Source organism: Mastomys coucha, unplaced genomic scaffold (genome assembly GCF_008632895.1).
Source record: "Mastomys coucha isolate ucsf_1 unplaced genomic scaffold, UCSF_Mcou_1 pScaffold18, whole genome shotgun sequence".
In the NCBI taxonomy this organism is placed as follows: Eukaryota; Metazoa; Chordata; class Mammalia; order Rodentia; family Muridae; genus Mastomys; species Mastomys coucha.
In genome coordinates, this window is record NW_022196900.1 from 7,033,684 (window position 1) to 7,055,968 (window position 22,285).

The window sequence follows — 22,285 nt, forward strand, 5'->3', positions numbered from 1 at the left end:
TGGGCTTATAGAATGATACCTTGTCTCAATGAAGGAAGGAAGGAAGGAAGGAAGGAAGGAAGGGAGAAAGGAAGGGAGGGAAGAAATGAAAGAAAGGAAGAAAGAAAGAGAAAGGAAGGAAAGAAGGAAGGAAGATAGGTAGATAGATTAGTGTCCCCACCAGCAAGGATGAATCTTTATGTCTCTGAAGGGCCTGACTCTGAGATAAGCCGAACAGGCTCTTAAGAGCCAATCATAGATTGTGGAATTGGTTTGAAAGGAACATATCACAGTTGTAGAACAGGAGTCCAGATACTGAGGTAAAAGGTCTGAGCAGAGTTGCAGCACTAAAAGTCTTGAGAATGTGAGCCTTATAGCTTACATTCAAAGAGAAAAGTAGACAGAGTCACTGAAGTCCCATACTGAAATGGTGTTCTCATTTTAATTAGTTTAGTTTAGTAGTTGGACTTAGAGTTGCCATATATGTAACATATTGAATTCCAATTGTCAGAGAACTAAAAGTGATTAATAATACTGCACCTGTGGTGGCTGAAGCATCAGTCTCTTGATGAATCTATCTGTGGTGTCCTCAGGGTCAGGGATGAGTAAGAAAGAGAAGGCGGAGGAGAAGGGAGTGTTTTGATTTTCAGTTATGTATAATAATCTTATAAGAAAAAGCTGTACACGTTTAATTGAAAACAGAAAACCAGTATAGGAAAGGTATTACAAGTACATGATTTGCAAGAACAGGTTCTTGTTTTACATATGGATTTGCATATGTCTCCAGGGCTGCTCCTTCTGTGGTAAAGTTCTGATTGGTTATTAGTCTCATTATGTTAAGAGTACCTGCTCTAATATGTCTTGTATTTTTGGTTGTGAGCAGCCTTTAATGGCTGAGCCATCTCTCCAGCTCTCTAATGTGTCTCTTAAAGAGGTTCACATCATGCTGTTCATCTACAGATGTGTAAGATAGATTTCAAAACAAAACTTCCGTTAAAAGTGTTATAATCCTGAGATAGATTCTTCATTTTAGTGAGCAGTCAAAATAGATAGTGAAGTCATGCATCCATGATGCTTCTGTGACTAAGTAGAAATGAAAGCAGTTGCTGTTTTTTTCAGGGTTGGAGATTCTGAATGATGATCCCAACCTTGTGAAGGTGGTGGAATCATTAACATGCGGGAAGATCTTTGCTGTGGAGATTCTGGACAAATCAGATATCCCGCTGGTGGTGCTGTATGACACTTCAGGAGAAGACGATATTAACATCAATGCCACTTGCCTGAAGGCCATATGTGACAGATCCCTAGAAGTTCATCTCCAGGTACCACTGTGGTTATTGTTCAGTGTGAAAGTGTTGTTGGGGGGGTGGAGGTACCTATGCAAACACTATGGCTAGCAGAGTGTCTATTCAGGGGGACAAGAAAGAGATTCTGTTCAACACCTCAAGACTTTGATATCAGGTAGTCGATTTTTAGGCATATTTAAGCACAACACAATTTGGCAGAAAGTTTCTTGATGATAATTAACTCAGTTTCATGTGTATAACAAAGCTTAAGACAAGATTACAAGGACTGGAGCAATAGCTCAGCAGTTAAGAGCACTGACTGCTCTTCCGAAGGTCCTGAGTTCAAATACCAGCAACCGGGGATTGAACCCAGGGCTTTGTGTCTGTTAGGCAAGAACTCTATTAAATGCAATTGTGTTTTAAAAACAAAAAACAAAAAACAAAACAAAACAAAAAAACAAAAAACAAATATCAGCAACCACATGGTGGCTCACAACCATCCGTAATGAGATCTGACACCCTCTTCTGGTACATCTGAAGACAGCTACAGTGTACTTACATATAACAATAAATAAATCTTTAAAAAAAAAAAAGACAAGATTACATTGAACTCTTATAAAGTATAAGTGGTATCTTCCATAGGATGGGTTCTTTAGAATAACTATGGAAGCAGGCTCAAAGTAAAATACTCCTGATGAGGGTCTGGTGGAGGATAGCTCTATAGATTGACTGAGATAAATGGGCTCAAGATAAAGCCAGTATGGCCGTACAGATAGCACAGAGGTCACCAAGCTATTAACCAACTCTGCTCCAAGCATTCTGAGCAGAAACTGGCTACACACATATCCTTTGAAGAGACACCCTGTATGCTTAACACTCCTGGTTTCCCTAGTTCTCCTCTGTGAGCACAAGGACCTACATGCCTCCTACAAAAGTAAATTGTCAGGGGCTGGAGACATGGCTCCTCAGTTAAAGTGTTTACCATACAAGCAAGAGGACCTGAGTCCCATCCTACCACCCACATATTACAAAACCAAACCAAACCTCTGCTCCAGTGGCATGCATTTAGAATCCCAGCTCTTGGGGAAAAAAGACAGAGTGATGCCTAGGACTCAGCAGGCAAGTTGTGTGGGCAAGTCAGTGACTTCCTTCAACAAGAGACCTTGTCTCAGTAGATAAGAAGGAAAGTGCTTAAGGAAAATGCCTGCCATCAACTTCTGGTCTCCATATGATACATACATGCAGGAACACGTGTGTACACACATGCACAGAAAAAAGGAAAAAGACAAGAGTGAGGGGAGATGAGAAGAAAATCATATGAAAAGAAAGTTATAGATTTTAAGCAAATAATCGATATCACCTGTCTGGAAAAACAAGGAGGGGATGCAGAGGGGAAATGGCATCACCTTACTATGGAAAAGCAAGGAGAGTAAGTAAATGGGGAATGACAAGCTAATATGTATTTCTCAGGAATTAAATTTCTTTGCTTTCCAGTTTCTTAACCACTGAGCCATCTCTCCAGCCTACTGTTTTCCAGTTTCTTCAGTGGAAATTTTTATATAAATTTTTCTTACAAAGATTAAAAACATGAGGAAAAAATTTCAACCATGAAAATATTGTTAGTCTGAACATTCTTTAAATCTTTAGAACATAATAAATTATAGAATATTCAACTGAAACAATTGGGTAGATGCTAAAGAGCAGGCTTCCCATTTTAAAGACCTGATAAAAATCATTTAGGGAAAGAGGATGTTAGCAAATGGAACTATGATTTAAAAAAAAAACAACTGTAATTTGGCCCCCCAAAATGGCTGAGATTAAAATCTTTTATGTTGATTATAGTTTTTGAAAAGCATTAATATGACCCCCCCGCCTTGCGCCTTACTGCCTGCAACAGGCAGGAGAGCTAGCCCTGGCCCTCACCTGGGCAGCACAGAAGAGATGACCTTGGTGCCAGGGGCTCAGGAGAGATGTCCCAAACACGCCTCTGCCAAAAAGGTGGCATGAGCAGAGGGAGATGTGCCATCCCTCACCACCTACAGTAGCTGAAAGAGCCTAAGGTCATGAGAATGGGAGAGCTGGCCCTGCCCCTCACTGGCTGGAGCACTCAGGAGAGTGAGCCCTGCACCCCACCTATGCAACACAGTAGGGTAGAGCTGGTCCTAATGGTGAAGGCACAGGTGAACCGGGCATCAGGAATGTGAAAGCAAGAGAGCTGGCCCTTTGCCAGCTGCAGCTCTCGAGAGAGAGTGAAGCCCACACCTCGACTGGGCAGCATAGTAGAGCTGGCTCTGGTGGTGTGGGTGCAGGTAAGCTGGCCCCCTGTCGGCTGCAGCACTGAGTGAGCTAGTCATGGCAAGGCTATGGTAGTGAGATGAGCTGTTAGGCTGACCAACTCAGCTACTACCCAAGGCCAGATCCAGAACTTTGAATTGGCCCACCCCCAAATCTACCTCATCTATGAACCACTGAAGCATGTGAAACGCCCGGTCCTGCAGATCCAAAGCTGTATGATCTCCGTGATACAGTGCAACAATAGGAGAATCCAGAGAAGTCCAAGTGAGGTTCCAGTATTGATGATGTAGCTGAAGCTAGAAGCTTGGAACTAGACCAGGCATTGCAATGGACATTTGCAAGTAAAAGATAGGTGGCAAACGGTATACTGGGGGACACAGCACAGCTTCCTCAACGAGAATGCTTTGTTTGTTTGTTTTCTTTTGGGGAGTTTCAAAGTCAGAGGATGGGTAAGAAGGGATGAGGAGATGAGTGTGACTTGGAGTATGATGTGAAACTCAAAAAGAATCAATAAGATGTTTAAAAACATTATCACCACCACCATCACCCACTACAACCCACCACCTACACTCAGACTTGTCTCACACCACAGACTGGCATGTAGTCTTGCAGTGGTTAGATTTTTTTTCTGATGTGTTACCCCAAAGCTAAGTGCTTTGCAATTTTGTAAACTGCTTCTCTGCCCTGCCTTGTTTATCAGCTGCAGTACTCTCCTGGTAGAATTAATAGGGGCACTAATGCATACTATCATATAATCTGCAAATAAAGATGCTTTGAATTTTAAAAATCCTGTAGTCCATAGTGCAGGACCCCAGCCCATGGGATGATATCACCCACATTGAGGCTAGGTATTCATTTAGTTAAATCTTTCTAGAAACATCCTCACACATACATGCTGAGGTATTGGATTCTCAAAGTTGTCCAGTTGACAGTGTTAACCGTCATAAGTATGTAAACCGTAAGTATGATGGGCTGTTCAGGTAACTGCTTAGGTAAAGAGAAGCATTTGTCCTCAAACAGTCTCCATGTGTCTTTGCTTGTTCCAGGTGGATGCCATGTACACAAATGTCAAAGTGACTAACATTTGCTCTGATGGAACACTCTACTGCCAGGTGCCATGCAAGGGTCTGAACAAACTCAATGACCTTCTACATAAGACAGAGGACTACTTCCACTGCAAGGTATGATGGAGTACTGTCTCCCGAAATCAGCCTCAAACTATAAGCAAGGGACTCAGAATGTATTAGGTTAAATATTTGTTTAATAGTTAGAGGTTGGTTTTTCAAAATGGTGCGTAGAAAACCCAGATTTTAGACCTTTGGGGGAAAACTCCCACTTCTGCCTTATAAAATGAAGGTGTAGCAATTTGTTCCAATGAAAGATCACAAATAGTCTCAGTATTGCCTAGAACAGTGCTTGGCATGTAGGAAGTATTCAGCAGTGGAATAGTTGGTTACTCAGGGTAGGTAGCCAGTGTGCCCTAAGCACATGTCCACAGGAGCCAGCTTGTCAGGCATCACCCTCTAGCTCTCTTCTGAGGAGAGACAGCCAGAGATGGAGCTCCTTGTGTAGTTGTGTGAGCTCCGGCTCTCCTGCTGTCCTTTCATCCCTCCTTTCTTTCATCTTGAGTCAGGATATACAGAGGTTTTAAGTCACTCATATGATTTCCTAACCTCCAATATGACATAATTATAATCCAGAATGTTGCTATGGTTTCCAGGTAAACAAATTCCTGCTGCTTCAGCCCTGACCTCTCATCCCTGGAAGGAAACCCTTCCTTTTACCTGCAAGGGTTGTCTGGCACCTCAAGTTACTTTGTTCAGCTTTATAATATTTTGGCTACTTGGCTACTTTCCTGCCTTAGGGTAGAGACAAAATTATTCTGTTTTTTATGCTCCTAGCTTAGTTTCATATGTAGAATATGTAATCTAAAATATGTGTTGAATCTCTTATTCATATTGTCTGGAGTAGAAACATCAAATATACAGCTTCACTCCATTTTGTTGCAGGGTTGTGTGTGTGTGTATAATGCTTGTATGTAAAGGTCCATTTGCTAGTTGAGTTTGGGGTAATAGGAGACTCCCAGAAAGTCTAACTTGGTGAGGATTTATTTGTCCTGATAACCCAGGATGCTGAAGAGGACTTAACATTTCCTAGTGTTGCACCACCTAAGGGGAGTCCTGTGCATAGACACTAGCAACAGTCAGCAGGACAGCAAGCCCTGGGAAGGCCCTCAGTGCAGGCTGGGCAGAGAAGAACACTCATTTATTAACATCTCACTGGTACTTCTGTCTGTATTGACACACTACTTAGTTCAGAAATAAACTACGAAGAGAAGTTAAATGTTAAAGGTGGAGGGAAGAGGCCTTCCTGGCTGACTCAGCCTTTATCCATCTGCTCTCTGGTCTGGTCAGATCCAGCAGCCTTTTCCTGTGGAACTGATAGAGTCAGAGCCCACTGAACCCCACTGACCCTGCTAACATTGTAGACATTGTGACAGGGTCAACCAATGAGCCCTGTGTGTGCTGGGTGAGTGAATAAACTGGTTCTAGCAAGCATGGCGGCAGAAGCACCATGGTAAGTGAGCGTGCTATGTCTGCTACAGCTGTTTCTGGGGAGGAAGGGTGAAAAGTCCACGCCTCCATGTTGTTCCAGTGCTGTATTAATGTCTGCTAAGAGTAAGAGCCGTTTCTTGCTTTTCTGTTCATAGCACATGACCTCTGAGTACTTCATCTCGCTACCCTTCTGTGGGAAGATCTGCCTCTTCCACTGCAAAGGGAAATGGTTACGAGTGGAGGTAAAATCAGCCTCTTGGCTTGTAGAGATGGTTGCTAAGTACTTCATCTATGCGAACAGATTTCTCAAAAGGACAGAACGTACGCTTGGACTCACCACCAGTGTTTAACAGCCAAGCTCCCATTCTTATCTCCCTTCCTCTGCTCTGAGGAAACTAATAGCTAAATTTCTTCATGCTCTTGGTATATTTATGACTATACATATAGCTTTGCTATATATTATATATAATAGGATCTTAATTCTAGAACTATAGAAATGAATATGTATTTAATATGATAGTAGTTAAAAATATAGGACTAGGGAGATGGCTCAGTCATTAAAGTGCTTGCTACATACACAAACATCAGGACCTAAATATGAGTCCCCATCACCACAAAAAGAGCCAGGCACAGCAACAGATGCTATAAACTGAGCTCTGGAAGGGAGACAAACTCTGGCAGCCTTGCTGAGCTGATAAACGTGAGTTAGTGAGCTTTTGGTTCATTGAAAGATCCTGTTTGAAAAATAAGGTGGACAGTGACTGAAGAATATTCTCATTGATCTCTGGCCTCTACATGTATGTATGTATGTGTGTATGTGTGTATGTGTGTATGTGTATATGTGAGTATTGTGTGTATGTGTGTATTGTGTTTATGTGTATATGTGTGTGTGTATATGCACATCTATATATGTGTATGTATGAATGTGTGTGTATGTATGTGTGTATGTACGTGTGTATTTGTGTGTATGCGTGTATGTATGTATATGTATGTGTGTGTATGTATGTGTGTATGTGCATGTGCATGTATGTATGAGTGTATGTATGTGTGTATGTAAAGTTTCATTTGCCAGGTGAGTTTGGGGAAGTAGGAGACCCCCATTGAGGATTCATTTGTCCTAATAAACCAAGATTTAAGAGGACTCAGCAGCCAAGTTAAATGTTAAGAGGCAGAGTGGTGTGTGTTCATGTGCTCTTATGAATATATACATATACACACATGTGAATGATTGAATGAACAGATTCTTTAAATTTTTATGTAAATAAGTGTCAGTGCATTCTTGACAGAAGATGTCCAGGCATCTTCTGAAGCATGCCTTCCACTCATTGGAAGAGACTCGGCTCCATTGCTGGTGTAGTCTGTTTTCACTGCTGTGGAGTGGCAGCCCAACACTGATTGTTCACAGTTTTTGTTGCCACTGTGACCTTCCTGTGTCCAATATTCCTAAGAACCACAAGGAAACCAACCCTAGAAGACAAGAAACATCATTTGACTGCTTTCTGAAATGCTTCAGCATATTAATTGTACTTTTAGTAAGACTTAGCTGTCCCTAACCAAAAGAGAGCAGCAGTTGTAGAGTGGTTTCTGCCTTCGATAGGACAGTTCTCAGAGGGCTGAGGGCTACAGCGTGTCACATACTCAGATGATATTATTGAGCTCTTAATGCTCTGTTGTTTAGTCGATAATATTTAAATGTACAGAATGGTTTTTAATTTAAAATGTAACTCAAGACTCTGAAAAGTTACAAAAGCAATATAAAGAGCCCCCACTATTTGTGTAACCAGCCTCTAATTACCAAACCAGGAAATCAGCATTAATACATGTAACAAATATACGGGGTTTTCTGTTGTTTCTCAGACTGTCCCACCATGTTCTTTTCTGCCGTGACAGTGATCCAGTCTGGATGCCTCATTGGGCACCTGACATGCCTTCTCTAACCCTTCCAAAATACTGCTATTGGCCTGCCTTTGTATGACTGTGTATAGGACCATTTGTAAATTCTCACTCAGTTTAAATTCATATTTAAATTTCTGCTATGTGTTTTGGACAAAAGTGTTTCTTAATACGTATACAAATACTTAGAATAAATATATATTATTTCATTGCTATTAAATTGTTTAAGTGATGTCTTCATTCTTGACAGTTATACAAGAATTGCTCATGTAATGTTCATTGCTGAACATTACTTCAGACTTTATCCCTCTGACTTTTTGAGGTTCAGATTTTTTTCATATGGCAGAAATAATAAAAGTAACTGGGTTTTATAGTAAAACTGTAAAGTATGTTAAGATTTCAAAAAAGTCTATCTTGAATTATTGGTGTTCTTTATTTTCTTACTAGGATATAAGAAGTTTTCTCCACATTTTAATATTTTAAAAAGAGCATTGTCTCACTAGCAGTATTTTGAGGAATAGAAAACTAGTAGGTACTGCTGTCCTCATGGTGGGCAGGCTTACTGCGTGGTACTTGTTTTCTCATTGTCGAGTGACTTAGAAAGGTCCATGTTATAGTCCAAGAGTGTTTGATAAATACCTTTAAACAAGAAAAGCCGATAGGTGACTGTGCTGGAGGCAGTGTGTCCATCTTCCGCTGTGACAGTAAGCACTGCTCGTCTCATTTCAGATCACAAATGTTCACAGCAGCCGTGCACTTGACGTTCAGTTCCTGGACTCTGGCAATTCGACATCCGTGAAAGTGTCAGAACTCAGAGAAATCCCACCGCGGTTCCTGCAGGAAATGCTTGCCATACCCCCTCAGGTACGACCTGCCCAGGCCTGGAGATCTGCAGAAGAGCTTCCTGCCTGTTGAGCATCAGTGCCAGCCATGGTCATGAGCAGTTTCTCCGTTTGTAAGGAGACTGGGGAGTGTCCAAGTATCGCTATTCACTGGTTTTCAGAAGTGAGCCATTTGGCTGACTTACACAAGAAGTAGTCACATTTACAGAAAACTGTTTAGTAAATGTTTGTTTTCAAGTCCATTGGGTCATTACACTGTCACCTAAGTAGAAGCTCCGTTATAATAATCATAGTACTGACACTAACTAGCCAGCTTCCACACTCTTCCAAGATATTTTATATAAGTGTTTATTTCCAGGGCCTGTGGTTTATTTGGCTCACCATTCTTTGGGGAATGTGTGTATATGTACTCATTTTTCTATAATATTTTCTCCCATATAAGAAATGGGAATGATAACATTAATCATAGCCCGTCCTCTTAAGGAGCATTCAGATGACAGTTGTGAATCACTATAAACCTTTTGGTATTATTGTTAGGAAGCACTTAATACCTTTAAAGAAAGTAGAGGATTGTTTACAGGAATATATACATATATATGTATAGATACATATATATAATTTAATTGGTATATTCTATTAAGTATTTATATCTAAATAGTGTATACTAATTATATTCTATTAAATATATACTATTTGATTAATATATAAAGAATATATGATTAATTATTGTTCTATTAAATAGTCATTTATACCAGGCATAGTGGCACACTTCTATAATCCCAGCACTAGGTGGGTAGAGGCAAAAATCTCAAGGGTTCATGGTCATGTAGTGAGTGTAAGGTTAGCCTAGATTCCCTGAGACCTGGTCTCAAAAAAACAGCACACACAAATGGACTGCATGTTTCCCAGATGACACCTAATCACCAACGGGACCAAATGTAAAGCATAGTTTGACGTGACTAACATGGAAATATTAATATGTCCCTCCATTGCTTTTTCTGACAGACAATCATAGAGAAGAATTTAGCTGTCACGTAAGCCTGCTTCCATAATGTCTCTTACCCTGTTGAGGCATCCATAACACTGAAAGTCCATGGCCTTTAAGTGCTACAGCTCTGTGACACTGCTCTGGCCTCCATGTCTCCTCATGGCCATGGCCACCTAAGGCCTGTATCAGATTAACAAGGTTCCCTGGCTGGAGAAAGGGGCTTCAGGCCTACTATTGCCTCTCTGAAAGTTACATAATGGTCCCTTCTTTATGCTGCAGTGTTATATATAACAGACTTTAAATACCTTTTATTTTTTGTTGACCTTGGCTAGATTCCTTATTTGATAAGTGTGATCACTATTTACTTCAGGTCTCTAAAGGCCAGCCTGCCCAGCCTCTACTTCACATCTCCCCAAGAGGTCTAAGTAACAGAAGCAAACCCATAAAGGTTGACTGTTGATTGGTCACAAATTTCCTCCCTTAGTTCAAGACTCACATATGGCTGAAGTAGTCCCAGAAGTCACTCTCCCTCTTGTGGCATTCTGCAGCAGCTTGGGAGTAAGAGAGCACTGGTTTTGTGTGTGTGTGTGTGTGTGTGTGTGTGTGTGTGTGTGTGTGTGTGGCATTTGCATACCGGAGGATTTAAAGGTTTTTGCCCTTTGTAGTTCTCATCACTGCCTCCTTCAGGAGGTGAGCACAAGTGCTCGACACCCTTTGATTTCTTGGGAAATGTTGAGTGAAGTAGATAAGCTTCCTTTGAGGCTCGCAGCAAAGCCAGGTTGTTCCAGGTGTCCTATCTATTTAGTTCTGTGACCTACTGCAAACTGCTTTCTCAACTCATTTCACCATCTTTAAAATGGTACACAGCTTATGTTGGGCCTACAAGGTGATAGTAGTGTCCGGTATAAATCCCTTGACCCCTGGAAGGATTTTTAAAAAAAGTAGTGACATAAATAGATGACATATTGCAGACCCTCAGACTGTGAGTGCTATTACCTTTTGCAGAATCTGGCTTTTGGGAAACAGATGTTAGACTTATTTAAGAGGGTGTGTTTGCTCTATACCATGTTACGGTTTCTTTGTTTATTTGTTTTTCCAGGCTATAAAGTGCTGCTTGGCTGATCTTCCACAGTCCATTGGCATGTGGACACCAGATGCTGTCCTTTGGTTAAGAGACTCTGTTTTGAATTGCTCTGACTGTAGTATTAAGGTTAGCTCTCTTACTGGTCCTGGGGTGTCCTGAAGGGGCTGGAACTCAGGGTTTACATAGATGAAGTCCACCTCACTGTCAGAAAGGGACATACTTTTACTTCTAAGAGAGGAGTTACACATGTAGCTGTAGATATTTCATGGTTCATTTCTATTTACGGAGTTACCCTCCATGTGCTGTATTACTCAAAACCCCTTTTCCTAATAATAGAGAAGCTTAGTTCTCCAGTTTTGCGAAGAGATAAATTGTGATCATATCTCTGGATAAATATTTTAAGACAACATTTTTTTCTAAATTGGGGTGGATTATAAAACAAGTCATCCACTGCTAACCTGGTGTTTGCCCATTTTTTTCCTGAAGCTTAGTTTGTTCCTCACATTTCTAGAGTAAAGAACACTAGATACCCCTTTTAGTTCTCATGCACACGGTGTTATTACATCTAAACACAGAGGTGGAATCCCTCAAACAGTACCTTCCCAAAGCTATATGTCATTTCCCCTGTCCTGACTCCCCTGTCCCTGTGTGTCTGTGGAGTTAGCCCTGACTCCCCTGTCCCTGTGTGTCTGTGGAGTTAGCCCTGACTCCCCTGTCCCTGTGTGTCTGTGGAGTTAGCCCTGACTCCCCTGTCCCTGTGTGTCTGTGGAGTTAGCCCTGACTCCCCTGTCCCTGTGTGTCTGTGGAGTTAGCCCTGACTCCCCTGTCCCTGTGTGTCTGTGGAGTTAGTCCTGACTCCCCTGTCCCTGTGTGTCTGTGTTGTCCAGACTGCTGGTGTGCACCATGCTCATTGTATGCTCCATGCTAGTGCATTTATTGGTTTGATGATGCCTTGTTTTATGTTCTTCTTTTATCATGATAGTATGTGTTGTTTTATCGACAATGTCTTGAGTATACGTGATTGTTTCTTCCTTTTGAGATAGTGCCTTGCTTTGTAGTACTGGCTGGCATGGGACTTGCAGTAATCCTCCTGCCTTGGGCTCTGAGGTGTTGCTATTACAGGCTCAGTTCATCATTCTTAGCTTTAAAAGTATTTTTTAGTGGTTAATTTTAATGATACTCTGTGTCATAAATCTCAAGATGAATCACAGTATCTCAGTAGACACCAAAGAATGGATTTAAATGGTTCACTGAGGAAGCAGTTTTCAAAGTAAATTGTCCTCAGCAGGCTGTCTTGTCAGTGTCTATCACTCTCCCTGCCCATGTCCTTGTCTCCCATTTGTGTCCCCTTTGATAAATGATAGACACAGCCTGAAGTATCTCTTTTCTGTTGTCCTTAAGACACACTGGAGGAGCTGATGAGAATCACTAAGTTGCCCAGCCCTCAGACATGCATCTGTGCAGCCAGAATGACCATGTTCCCCATGGATGGGATGGGAAGTCAAAAGGACTCTCATTTGGTGGAGTTGCCTTCTCTTCTTCTTCCCTGGCTCCTCTGTGTAACTGGGGAGGGAGATGCAGACAAGGGCCAAACAAAGAATTGGGACCAGAGGTCCCAGTTGCTGCTATCCTGGAGTCCTCACTGGCCTGAATCATGTGCTTGTCATCCATCATCCTGGCTCTTTTATTCCTGAGGATGGGTGGCAAATGTGTGAAAGCTTACTTACTGTGTTCATCCTGCTCTGAATTGTGGTGTCATTAATGTAAAGACTTGATGATGCTACATTATGACTCTTCTTCCCTCAGGGTCAGTAGCCACTTACACATTACAGCATTTTTCTTTTCAGTTTTGGTTTCCATAAGATTTGCTGCTGTTTTACAGATGTTTTGCTACAGGGTCTATTAGTCCATGATAATCCATCTTACCATGAATAGTAGTTTTGCAAAATACTCTGCTTTGGTTTTTAAGGTTAATATAGATTCTTTTTCTCAGAATTGAGTGTCAATGTGGATTTTGTAAGTTGCTTCTTTCCATCTCCCAAAGGTTACAAAAGTGGACGAGACCAAGGGAGTTGCCTACGTGTACTTATTCACTCCCAAGAACTTCCCGGATCCCCATCGCAGCATTAACCGGCAGATCACAAACGCAGACCTGTGGAAGCATCAGAAGGATGTATTCCTGAGTGCTGTGTCTACTGCGGCCAGCTCCCCTGGCAACAGGAATGGTGGCACACCTGCTCCAGGCAGCCCTGCAGAGAGTCTCAAAAAGAGCCACCCAGAGGTCATCAGAAAGTCTATCCTGGACCACACCAGCTCTTTCTCCTTGGAGGAACTGCCCCCTCCTGTCCACCTGTCAAGGTCAGGGGAACACATGGATGTGTATGTGCCTGTGGCCTGTCACCCAGGCCATTTTGTCATCCAGCCTTGGCAGGAGATCCATAAGCTGGAAGTGCTGATGGAAGAGATGATCCTGTACTACAGCGTGTCTGAGGAGCGCCACATAGCGGTGGAGAGAGACCAAGTGTATGCAGCCAAAGTGGAGAATAAGTATGTCCTGGGCAGAGCTTGTTCTTCTAAGAGTATAGAGTGGTCCCTAGTCTGTCCAGCGAGATTTGGCCTGAACAAATGAGAATTTTGAATGAAAAATGGATTTGGTAAATTGTGAAAATTTTCTGATGTTTAAAGTAATAACATGTAAAAATGTACTAACCATTTTCATGTTAAAAGTTAGCTTTACATATATAAAATGAAGTTTTTTATAGTTAAATGTTTATTGTGGAAAACTTAGAGGAGAAAAAGAGCACAAGAAACTAAAACCAGCTTCCCAAACAACATCTCTTAGCCACTTCTGGAGTCCTTCCAGTCTGGTCTGTGTATTTATATCATTGATACGCTGTTATAAAGTTATACTTGCTTTTCCAAAATTCTAATAGTCTGTGCTAAGAATTCCTCTGAAACAGCTTATGGCTGAGTGATTATCTGTCTCGTGGGGAAAGCATTGTTAGCGTTTTCTTTAACTTAGGTAGGTTCTCCCAGATCTTTTGAGTATTATAAATAATAATAGCTATTATTATAAAAATAAACCATTGTTTCCACCTCTGGTTATTCAGTAAAAGTCTTTGGAAAGAAACTATTAGTTGAAAGATTCACAGATTCCCAACACATGTTGTGGGTTGCTTCCGGGCAGTTGTAAGCACCTTTTTAGGGAGTGGCATGCAGTGTTTGTTTCTCCACACCTGTACCCTCATGCAGTTCTGTTTGGATCCAGACCTTCTTCCCCTAAACCATCATCAAGTGGTACTGGGTCTACCCTGTGGAGTACAAGCTCCCCACTTCACACGCATGCCACTGGGTCTTGGGAAACGAAGACAAGCTTCTTAATGCTGAACACAAAATTCCCCACCCTGTTCTTCCCCTCCATCACTCCCTCTCCTCCCCCCTCCCGCACACAGAGATTTCAAAAGGTCACACTGCTAATTTTTTTACACAAAATACTTTTTTTCTTTCTTAAGATAGTCAACATACATATATAAAAATGTAATTTTTATGAGAGAGAAAAACAATTTTTAGCTCTTAAAATGTGAAAAAGAATAATAGTGCTCATTTTGAAAATCATGAGCCTGTATCATGAGCTTTTCACCTGTAAAATTCATTGTGTTGCTTTATTCATTACAATTAAGCATAAGTGGGGTTGACCCAATTTGTATAAATCTGTCTTGATAAGTCTTCATTGGTAACTTAGTTCTTATGCAGACCTCATCAAAGTGATAAGTGATGTTGGGGTTGGGAGGGCCTACCAGGAGGGACGGAGTTGCCCCTCCTGCTCTCCAGCATACAATTGAGGCCCCTCTGCACCAGTACTTTTGAACTTTAACCAGCCAGTTGTGCATGGATAATGTATATTTTATAGATAAGAATATATTAATGATTTTTTAAAAATTTTTTTACAAGCTAACCAGTATTAAGTGTTTAAAGACCTTCTATCTTACTTAAGACTTTCAACTGTTGAACTTTATTCCCAGCTGTGGCAAGCTAATATATATGAATTTGATACATTTTTAAATTGTCATGGTCTCCAGATCTTTTAATAAGAAGCACTTGAAAACACATTAAGAGCCCCATTCTCCTTTCCTACCCAGCCCCTGAGTCTAGTTTTTTTTTTTAATTTATTTATTATATATAAGTACACTGTAGCTGTCTTCAGACACACCAGAAGAGGGCGTGAGGCCTCATTACAGATGGTTGTAAGCCACCATGTGGTTGCTGGGATTTGAACTCAACCTTTGCAAGAGCAGTCAGTGCTCTTAACCACTGAGCCATCTCTCCAGGCCTGCATCTGCGGTTTTTAAAACTCTGAGTTATGATTGCTCTGGAGTTGATATCTAGTCCAATCCAAGCCTCTATGTAATAATCACCTGGCTTCAGAAATTCAGCTGAGAAGAAATACACCCATTTTCTGCAATGTTCTTTTTATTACTCTGTACTTGGTGGACTGGAGACACAGAGCACCATCACCGGTCCCCTGTAGCTCACTGATGATGCTGTGCGTAGAGACCAAGTGTATTTATCATACCCCCTTGAGCAGTCTGCAGCCTGGCATTTCTACCAGGAAAAGTCCCCTCCAGTCTGGTCTGCAGTTTTCACTTAGTTATCTGCTGATGGTGGCTGGTACTTTTAAATGCCTATTGTAACAAGTATCGAGCTAGACACTTGGAAACAAAAAGTAAAATGTTAACATACACATAAGACAACTGAAGCTCAGGCCAGAGTCACACCTCAGGGCTATGGGCCAGGGTGATTCCCATTCCGGTGTGCTTGGCTCCCAGTCCCCAGCTGTTTGTTATGAATCTTTTCTGTGTCCCAGTTGTCTGTGAGACACATGCATTCTCGCTTACTGCATCATAGACCTGTCCCAAGGTTCCTGTATTCCCTTAGAAGCCCTTGGTCACATACAGGGATTAAAACTGGCCTCATTGTAAGTTACTAGCTGTTTCACCTTGGCGTTGCTGTGGATTTCTGGCTGATAAACTCATTGCAGAGAATGCCTGCCACCTGAGGTCCAGTCCATTTTAAACAGAGAGAAAACACATTTGTTAAAGAGAAGAGAGAACTGAGAATGGGAAGGGGCTCTTAAGGGAGGATACCTAAAAATACTCTTTCTTCAAAACTTTTGATCTCTCCCCCAACAGCCACCGAATCCTCTGTCTTCAGAGTTCCTCACTCTGGCCTCCCTGGAGTATCTGCCCCTGCAACCATCATGTCCTCTCAGCTTTTCTCTGCTCTTAAGCAACTCTCTGGCTTCCCCTCATCCTACCTGTGTCTCTTTCCATCTGCAGACATAGACCGTATACCAGATGTGGCCATCTTGTGTCTCCACAGGGTGAGGGATCCCTTGCCTTGTCCTGACCACCCCGTTTCAACCTAAAGAGGGTGGTAGTGCAAGAGCCACTGCCTTTGAGTAGCCCCATGAGGCCTGTAAAACTCCAGCATGTATCAGAGCAGCATGTGTCCAAGGATCCAGGGGCACAGCAGGCAGTGCCTCTGAGGAAAGCAGCCACAGTTGCTTCCAAACTTCCCTGGCTCGCGCGCGTGTGTGTGTGTGTGTGTGTGTGTGTGTGTGTGTGTGTGTGTGTGTGTGTGTGTGTGTGTGTATCATATAATGCTTGTTTCCCTTTGGAACGGGTGTTGACTTTGCCTGTTTTCTCTTTTTAATCCATTGTGTCTCTAGGTGGTACAGGGTGCTTTTAAAAGGAATCCTGACCAATGGGCTGGTGTCTGTGTACGAGCTGGACTATGGCAAGCATGAGCTAGTCAACATAAGGAAAGTGCAGCCCCTAGTGGACGTGTTCCGAAAGCTTCCATTCCAGGCAGTCACCGCTCAACTTGCAGGTAATTTCTGCAGTGGGGCTCAGCTGCAGTGGGGCTTGCACTCTACTTGGTGCTAGGTATTTAGCGAGTGCGGGATCACTAGTTGGCCTGCTACATGTTGCTTCAGCTTTTTAATGCTAACAACATCCCGTCTGTGCTGATCATTTCCATGGTCAGTTCGTTCTCCCGTCTGCTTTTGACTCAGGTTGCATGCCTGATATATTCCTAAAGCTGCAATCCTGGGATAGATAACGAGATGCACAGTCTTCCCATTTGGGGGATATATTATCCTATGGGCTAGTTTGATCTTTCCCCCCAGAACTGCAGATTGAACCATGCATCTCATTTGTGTGAATGCTAAGCACAGGCTGAACTATAACCCTAGCCCCTGTAGATTATTTTAATGAGTGTAAAAGTATTCCATTGACTCAGTATTTCCCTGGTTTAAACAGTAATAAAAACAAGCAAAAGGCAATGGAAAATTTCAGCCTAAATAACCAATAAGCATAAATTAATTATTTTTATTTCTAAACTTTGTAACGGCTACACAATCCTAAAACGTAAGGGCAAGTGAGTTTCCTGTTTGCTTCACAACACAGCTTATAAATGCATCACCACAGATTGACATCTGACATGCTTATTTAATGACTCGACACCACACCGACACTGCTTTGTAGTATTGTCTCATGAGGTCTTCCTCTGCCCTTTGAGAGAGTGTTCAGATGTGGCACCCCTCTGAGTGGCCACTGGGGCCCCTCAGTTTGAGCGTGAAGGCATGGAGGCCAAGCAGAGCACTTGTGCTTCCTTGGGCCTCTGTGTCCTGCCATGCTGGGACATTGCGACCTTGCAGCCTCCTTGAGCCACTTGACGCCTTCGCTGCTGCCTGAGGCCTTGGCCTTTTGTACCCCACACATGGGACAGTCGGGGATTGAGGTGCAGACAAGGGCAGAGGTGAATGCTGGTTGTCCAACTTCTAGTGCGAGGCAGGCAGTGTCTCATTCTGAGATCCTTGCCCTTCTCCCTGTGCCTCTGCTAGGATTCAGAGCAGCTTCCCATCGCAGTTGCATGTAAAGCAAACCCAGCACTTACACAGAACTTTGAGGTGGCGCGGTCACTAGTCAGTCTGCGGTTGGGGCAGTTTCTTCAGATTTAATGCTTGCTTTTTCATCGTTTCTGCTTTGAATGCCCAAGTTTATCCAATCACACATTCTGCCAAATCTGGCATCTCACTGTCAGAAGGGTTCTCAGGGATGAGTGCCTAGTGTCACTGCTGTTTGGCAGGGCCTACAGTGAGTGCACACACACACAAGCAAATGGAGGCTTTCTGTCTGTCTGTCTGTCTGTCTGTCTGTCTGTCTGTCTGTCTGTCTGGTTGGTTTTTGAGACAGGGTTTCTCTGTATAGCTCTGGCTGTCCTGGAACTCACACTCTAGACCAGGCTGGCCTCAAACTCAGAAATCTGCCTGCCTCTGCCTCCCAAGTGCTGGAATTAAAGGCGTGCGCCGCCACCACTGTCCGGCACACAGAGGCTTTCTTATATCCTAACCCACCCTGCTATAGATTTCCCCCTGAGCACTCTCTTGCCATGCACCACACTTTCTTATGTGCTTGCTGTGTTTTCATTTTCATTTAGCTCAAAATATTTTTAAATCCCTTTGAGGTTTCTTATTGGCCTGTGAGTTAGTTAGAATTGTGTTATCCCTTCTTGATGTGGGATTTTTCTGCTAGCTTTCTCTTAATCTCCTCTGTAACTCCATTATGGTTTGACCAGACATTGTGGTTTCTGTTGTTTTGAATTTGTTTAGGTGTGTTTTATGTCCAGAATATGAATCCATGAAAACTTGAGAAAAATTATAATCTGCTGTTAGTGGATGGAATGGCCTGTAGATGTAACATTCAGTAGATTTATAGTGTTGAATTCAGTGTGTTCTTCTGGAGCTATACCACTCTGTGTGTGTGTGTGTGTGTGTGTGTGTGTGTGTGTGTGTGTGTGTGTGTGTGTGTTTATATGTGTACCGGTAGAGCAGCTGCTGGTGCCCATACCTGTTCCTATTCATGTTAAAAACAGAGATCAGTGTCAGTCATCCTCCTGTTTTGCTCCTGGATGTGGTATCTGGAGTCAAGGTCCTCTCACTGGATGTGTGTATTGTATGTGTTGACCAGAGGACAATGTCGGGGGTCTTCCTCAACCACTGCCCACTTATTTATTTTTTTAAGATGAGCTCTCACTGAACCTGGACCCGAGTTGCTAGCCAGCAAGCTCTAGGGCTTCATCTACCTGCCTGTCTCCCCGCAGGGCACATTGTGAGAGCACAGCACTACACCTGCCTTTCTCTTGAGTGCTGGGAGTGCACACTCAGGTTCTTGACCAAGCTGTGTCCCAGCCTTCTAGACTAATCTTAAGTAGTGTTATTCTCCTTCCCAGTTAGTGGCAGTACCTCATAAACCTAATAAAACAACTTAATCCTTGGGGAGAATAGTTACTTCCTCCTTCCCCCTCCACAATGACTCTTACTGCAGCTATTGGTTTACTTTTGTATACTAGTTTGCATAATCAGGTACTTCAAGGCTAGTAACTTGAATACCCTGTTATCTATAGATCTGTTACAAATAAGAATGGCTAACTCCAGCACTAGGGAGACTGAGGCAGGAGGATTGTGAGTCTGAAGCCAACTTGGGCTACATAGTGTGGCATAATCAAGCCTAAGAAGCAAGCAGTATGACTTCAGCTCAGTCAGTCACTCTCTGATGCATCCTCTTCCTCTACTCAGACCCAGGTTTCCTCTTCCCTCTGAAGGTCTCCCCTCCTTCCTTCTGAGGCAGCCTGCTCAGCAGGCTCCACCGATTTCTCATTTGTCCAAGAGTCTGTTTCTCCTTCTCCTCGTTTGTTTTTCTTTCCATCTGTCCTTCCACATCCTGCCTCTCTAGATTGAACACAGCACCATGTGCACCTGGGAAGCACTGGGCTAGGGCACTGTGCCAGGCGCTGTGCCGGCTGCTTGGGCAAGGTAGAGTTGGAGCTGTGAGCACATGCTCCTCACAGCACTTCGTTCCTCTGCTCTCTGGGAGTCTGTCCCGCTGTACCTGAGCTGCTTCCCCTCCTTTGGCCTCTTCCACAGCCTTCACTGATTTTAGATTTTCTGAGTCGGGTGTGTGATGTGCAGAGCCGTGTTTCCTGTGCTGTTTGATGTGACTCCCACCTGGAGTTGTCAGTCTTCATGGTCGCCGCCTCACACCTCCCTGGCAGTGGCGGTGTTTGTCCCCTTGCCTCCCCTCGCCATTCTCCGGGTTCCCACCACACTGCCCTTCACACTTTCCTAGTTGTCCCAGTTCTTAGTTTCCTTTCCAGCCTTCTCCTTGCTTCTCTTGTCACATTCTTGAGATCAGAGACTCTTGTCTTATCCTATCTGTCCAGCCAGTGAGCTTTGTTGTTTTTGTTCCCAGCATTTTAATTTTTTTCTTTCCACTTTTCTAAAAATTTCCATATTTCTATTAAATCGTACATTTTTCCCTTTGGTGCCAAACAGACCCCAGGCCCCACACATGCTAAGCAAACCCTTTCCCACTGGGCAGCACCCCACCCTCCCTCTGTTCTCCCTTGCGGCCTGTCCACTGAAACCCTCAGTTGTCACTCATGCTTATTTTAAATTCCTGCCTGGTCACTCCAGCATTCCTGCCGTATCTGCTGATTCTGATGGTTGCTGAGTCTCTTCAGACTGTGGGCAAGGCCTTTAGAATCACTTGTTTTAGTGGAGGTGAACATGATGCGCTGGTAATAGGCCCTCAGTGGTAAGAGTGTGAGGGAGTGGGGCTGGGTCGTCTGTAGTCCCATAACCAACTACCACCATGAGTCTTGGGTGAGCCTGTGCCCCCAGACTGAGAACTTCACTTCCTCCCAGGAGTCCCTCCTATGTGGAGCAGGGTGGTTGTAGGTAAGAGGGAGCCTGCCTAAGACCTGCCTGAGCATTCCTTGGATCCACAGACTCAGATGATTGTGCTCTTTTCCAAGACTCTCTCTGTTGTAAGAAGTGACAGTGTACATAGATCATATAACCAATCATTTCTGTTAATTTAGTATTGGTTCTGATATTTTTTCCCCCTGGCTATCTCAATTCTAACAATTTCCAATTTAAGTATAGGAAATGGTAGTGGTCGTCACTACCCCCCCTTTATAAACAACATGGTCATCTCAAAGGAAACTTGTGTCTACAGGTAAAGTCTTACCTTTATTCAAGCTAAATGAGCTGTGAGACAAGGAGTGGTGAGCAGCTGATTTCTGGTGTAGGCAGGTCTGACCTGGAATCCCTGAAGTACTCTGTAGCTGATAGCTGAGTAAATAGTTCCCCCTCCCAGTGGCTCCAGCAAGGTGAGAGTGGCCACTCACTGCCCCTCACTCCCTGTCTTTCTCCTAGGCGTGAAGTGCAGCCAGTGGTCGGAGGAGGCTTCGATGGTGTTTCGAAATCACGTGGAGAAGAAACCCCTGGTGGCATTGGTACAGACAGTTATTGAACACACTAACCCTTGGGACCGGAAAGTAGTGGTCTATCTAGTAGACACATCGCTGCCAGACACGGATACCTGGATTCATGACTTTATGTCACAGTATCTGGTAGAGCTTTCAAAAGTTAATTAATCACTGCTTGAGACTTCGACCGCTAATGAAGATTGTTCTCTAAGCAATAATACAAAATGTGTAATAGGGTCTTAAAACATCTTATTTTTACTACATGGCTCTGACTGTTGTGGAGGATTGAAAAGAATATGCTTTGTTTGATGAAAGATATTTAACAAGTTTTGTTTAACGCAGTTGACTTTTCAAAGAAAAATTGCACTTGAATTATTAATATAATATTAGAATAAAATGTTTAGCAATGTAAAACCTGATGTCTTAGTTTGCTTTCTATTCTGTTTTAAACACCTTGGCCAAAAAGAAACTTCAGAAGAAAACCATCTCCAGAGGAAACCAGGGCAGGAACTGAAGCAGTAACCCAGAGACAGGAACTGAAACAGGAACCCAGAGGCAGGAACTGAAGCAGAGGCCATGGAGAAATGCTGCTTCCTGGCTTGTTTCTCCGGGCTTGCTTAGGCTGCTTTCTTATAGAACCAAGGATCACAGACCCAGGGGTGTCCCCGCCCACAGTGGGCTGGGCCCTTCTGCATCAGTCATTACTCAAGACTACAGGCCAGTCTGATGCAGACATTTTTTTAACTTGAGGCTCCTTCTCAGATGACCTTAATTGCGCCAAGATGATGTGCTAACCTTAAAGTCTCTGGGCATTCTGATCCTAAGTTGAAAGCATTCATTTCCACTGATGTCTGTATTGCAGTGTTGGGGTCATCTCCAGCAAATCAAGAAAGTGATGATTTAACCTTGATCCACTCTGGTATAGTGATGTAGCAAATGACCCCAAAGCATAGTCTTTACTCTTAGTGTTCAGCACATCGGTATTGCTAAAGGAGAAGTCACTCACAACACTGTGCTCCTTGCCCCAAATT

General features: G+C 43.0%; 1 protein-coding gene across 4 annotated transcripts in view; it reads left to right on the plus strand.

Annotated features, from left to right (window-relative positions):
* Nucleotides 1–21,673, plus strand: part of Tdrd7 (tudor domain containing 7) — a 70,265-nt gene extending 48,592 nt beyond the window's left edge. For all 4 annotated transcript variants that reach the window (XM_031377297.1, XM_031377298.1, XM_031377300.1 and 1 more), the window contains exons 10-17: nucleotides 1,099–1,301; nucleotides 4,607–4,741; nucleotides 6,271–6,357; nucleotides 8,738–8,872; nucleotides 10,938–11,048; nucleotides 12,967–13,469; nucleotides 16,651–16,811; nucleotides 21,202–21,673. In XM_031377297.1, coding sequence (XP_031233157.1) covers nucleotides 1,099–1,301; nucleotides 4,607–4,741; nucleotides 6,271–6,357; nucleotides 8,738–8,872; nucleotides 10,938–11,048; nucleotides 12,967–13,469; nucleotides 16,651–16,811; nucleotides 21,202–21,422 — 1,556 coding nt within the window. In that variant the 3' untranslated portion in view covers nucleotides 21,423–21,673. The remainder of the gene's footprint in view (nucleotides 1–1,098; nucleotides 1,302–4,606; nucleotides 4,742–6,270; nucleotides 6,358–8,737; nucleotides 8,873–10,937; nucleotides 11,049–12,966; nucleotides 13,470–16,650; nucleotides 16,812–21,201) is intronic.
* Nucleotides 21,674–22,285: the final 612 nt, after the last annotated feature.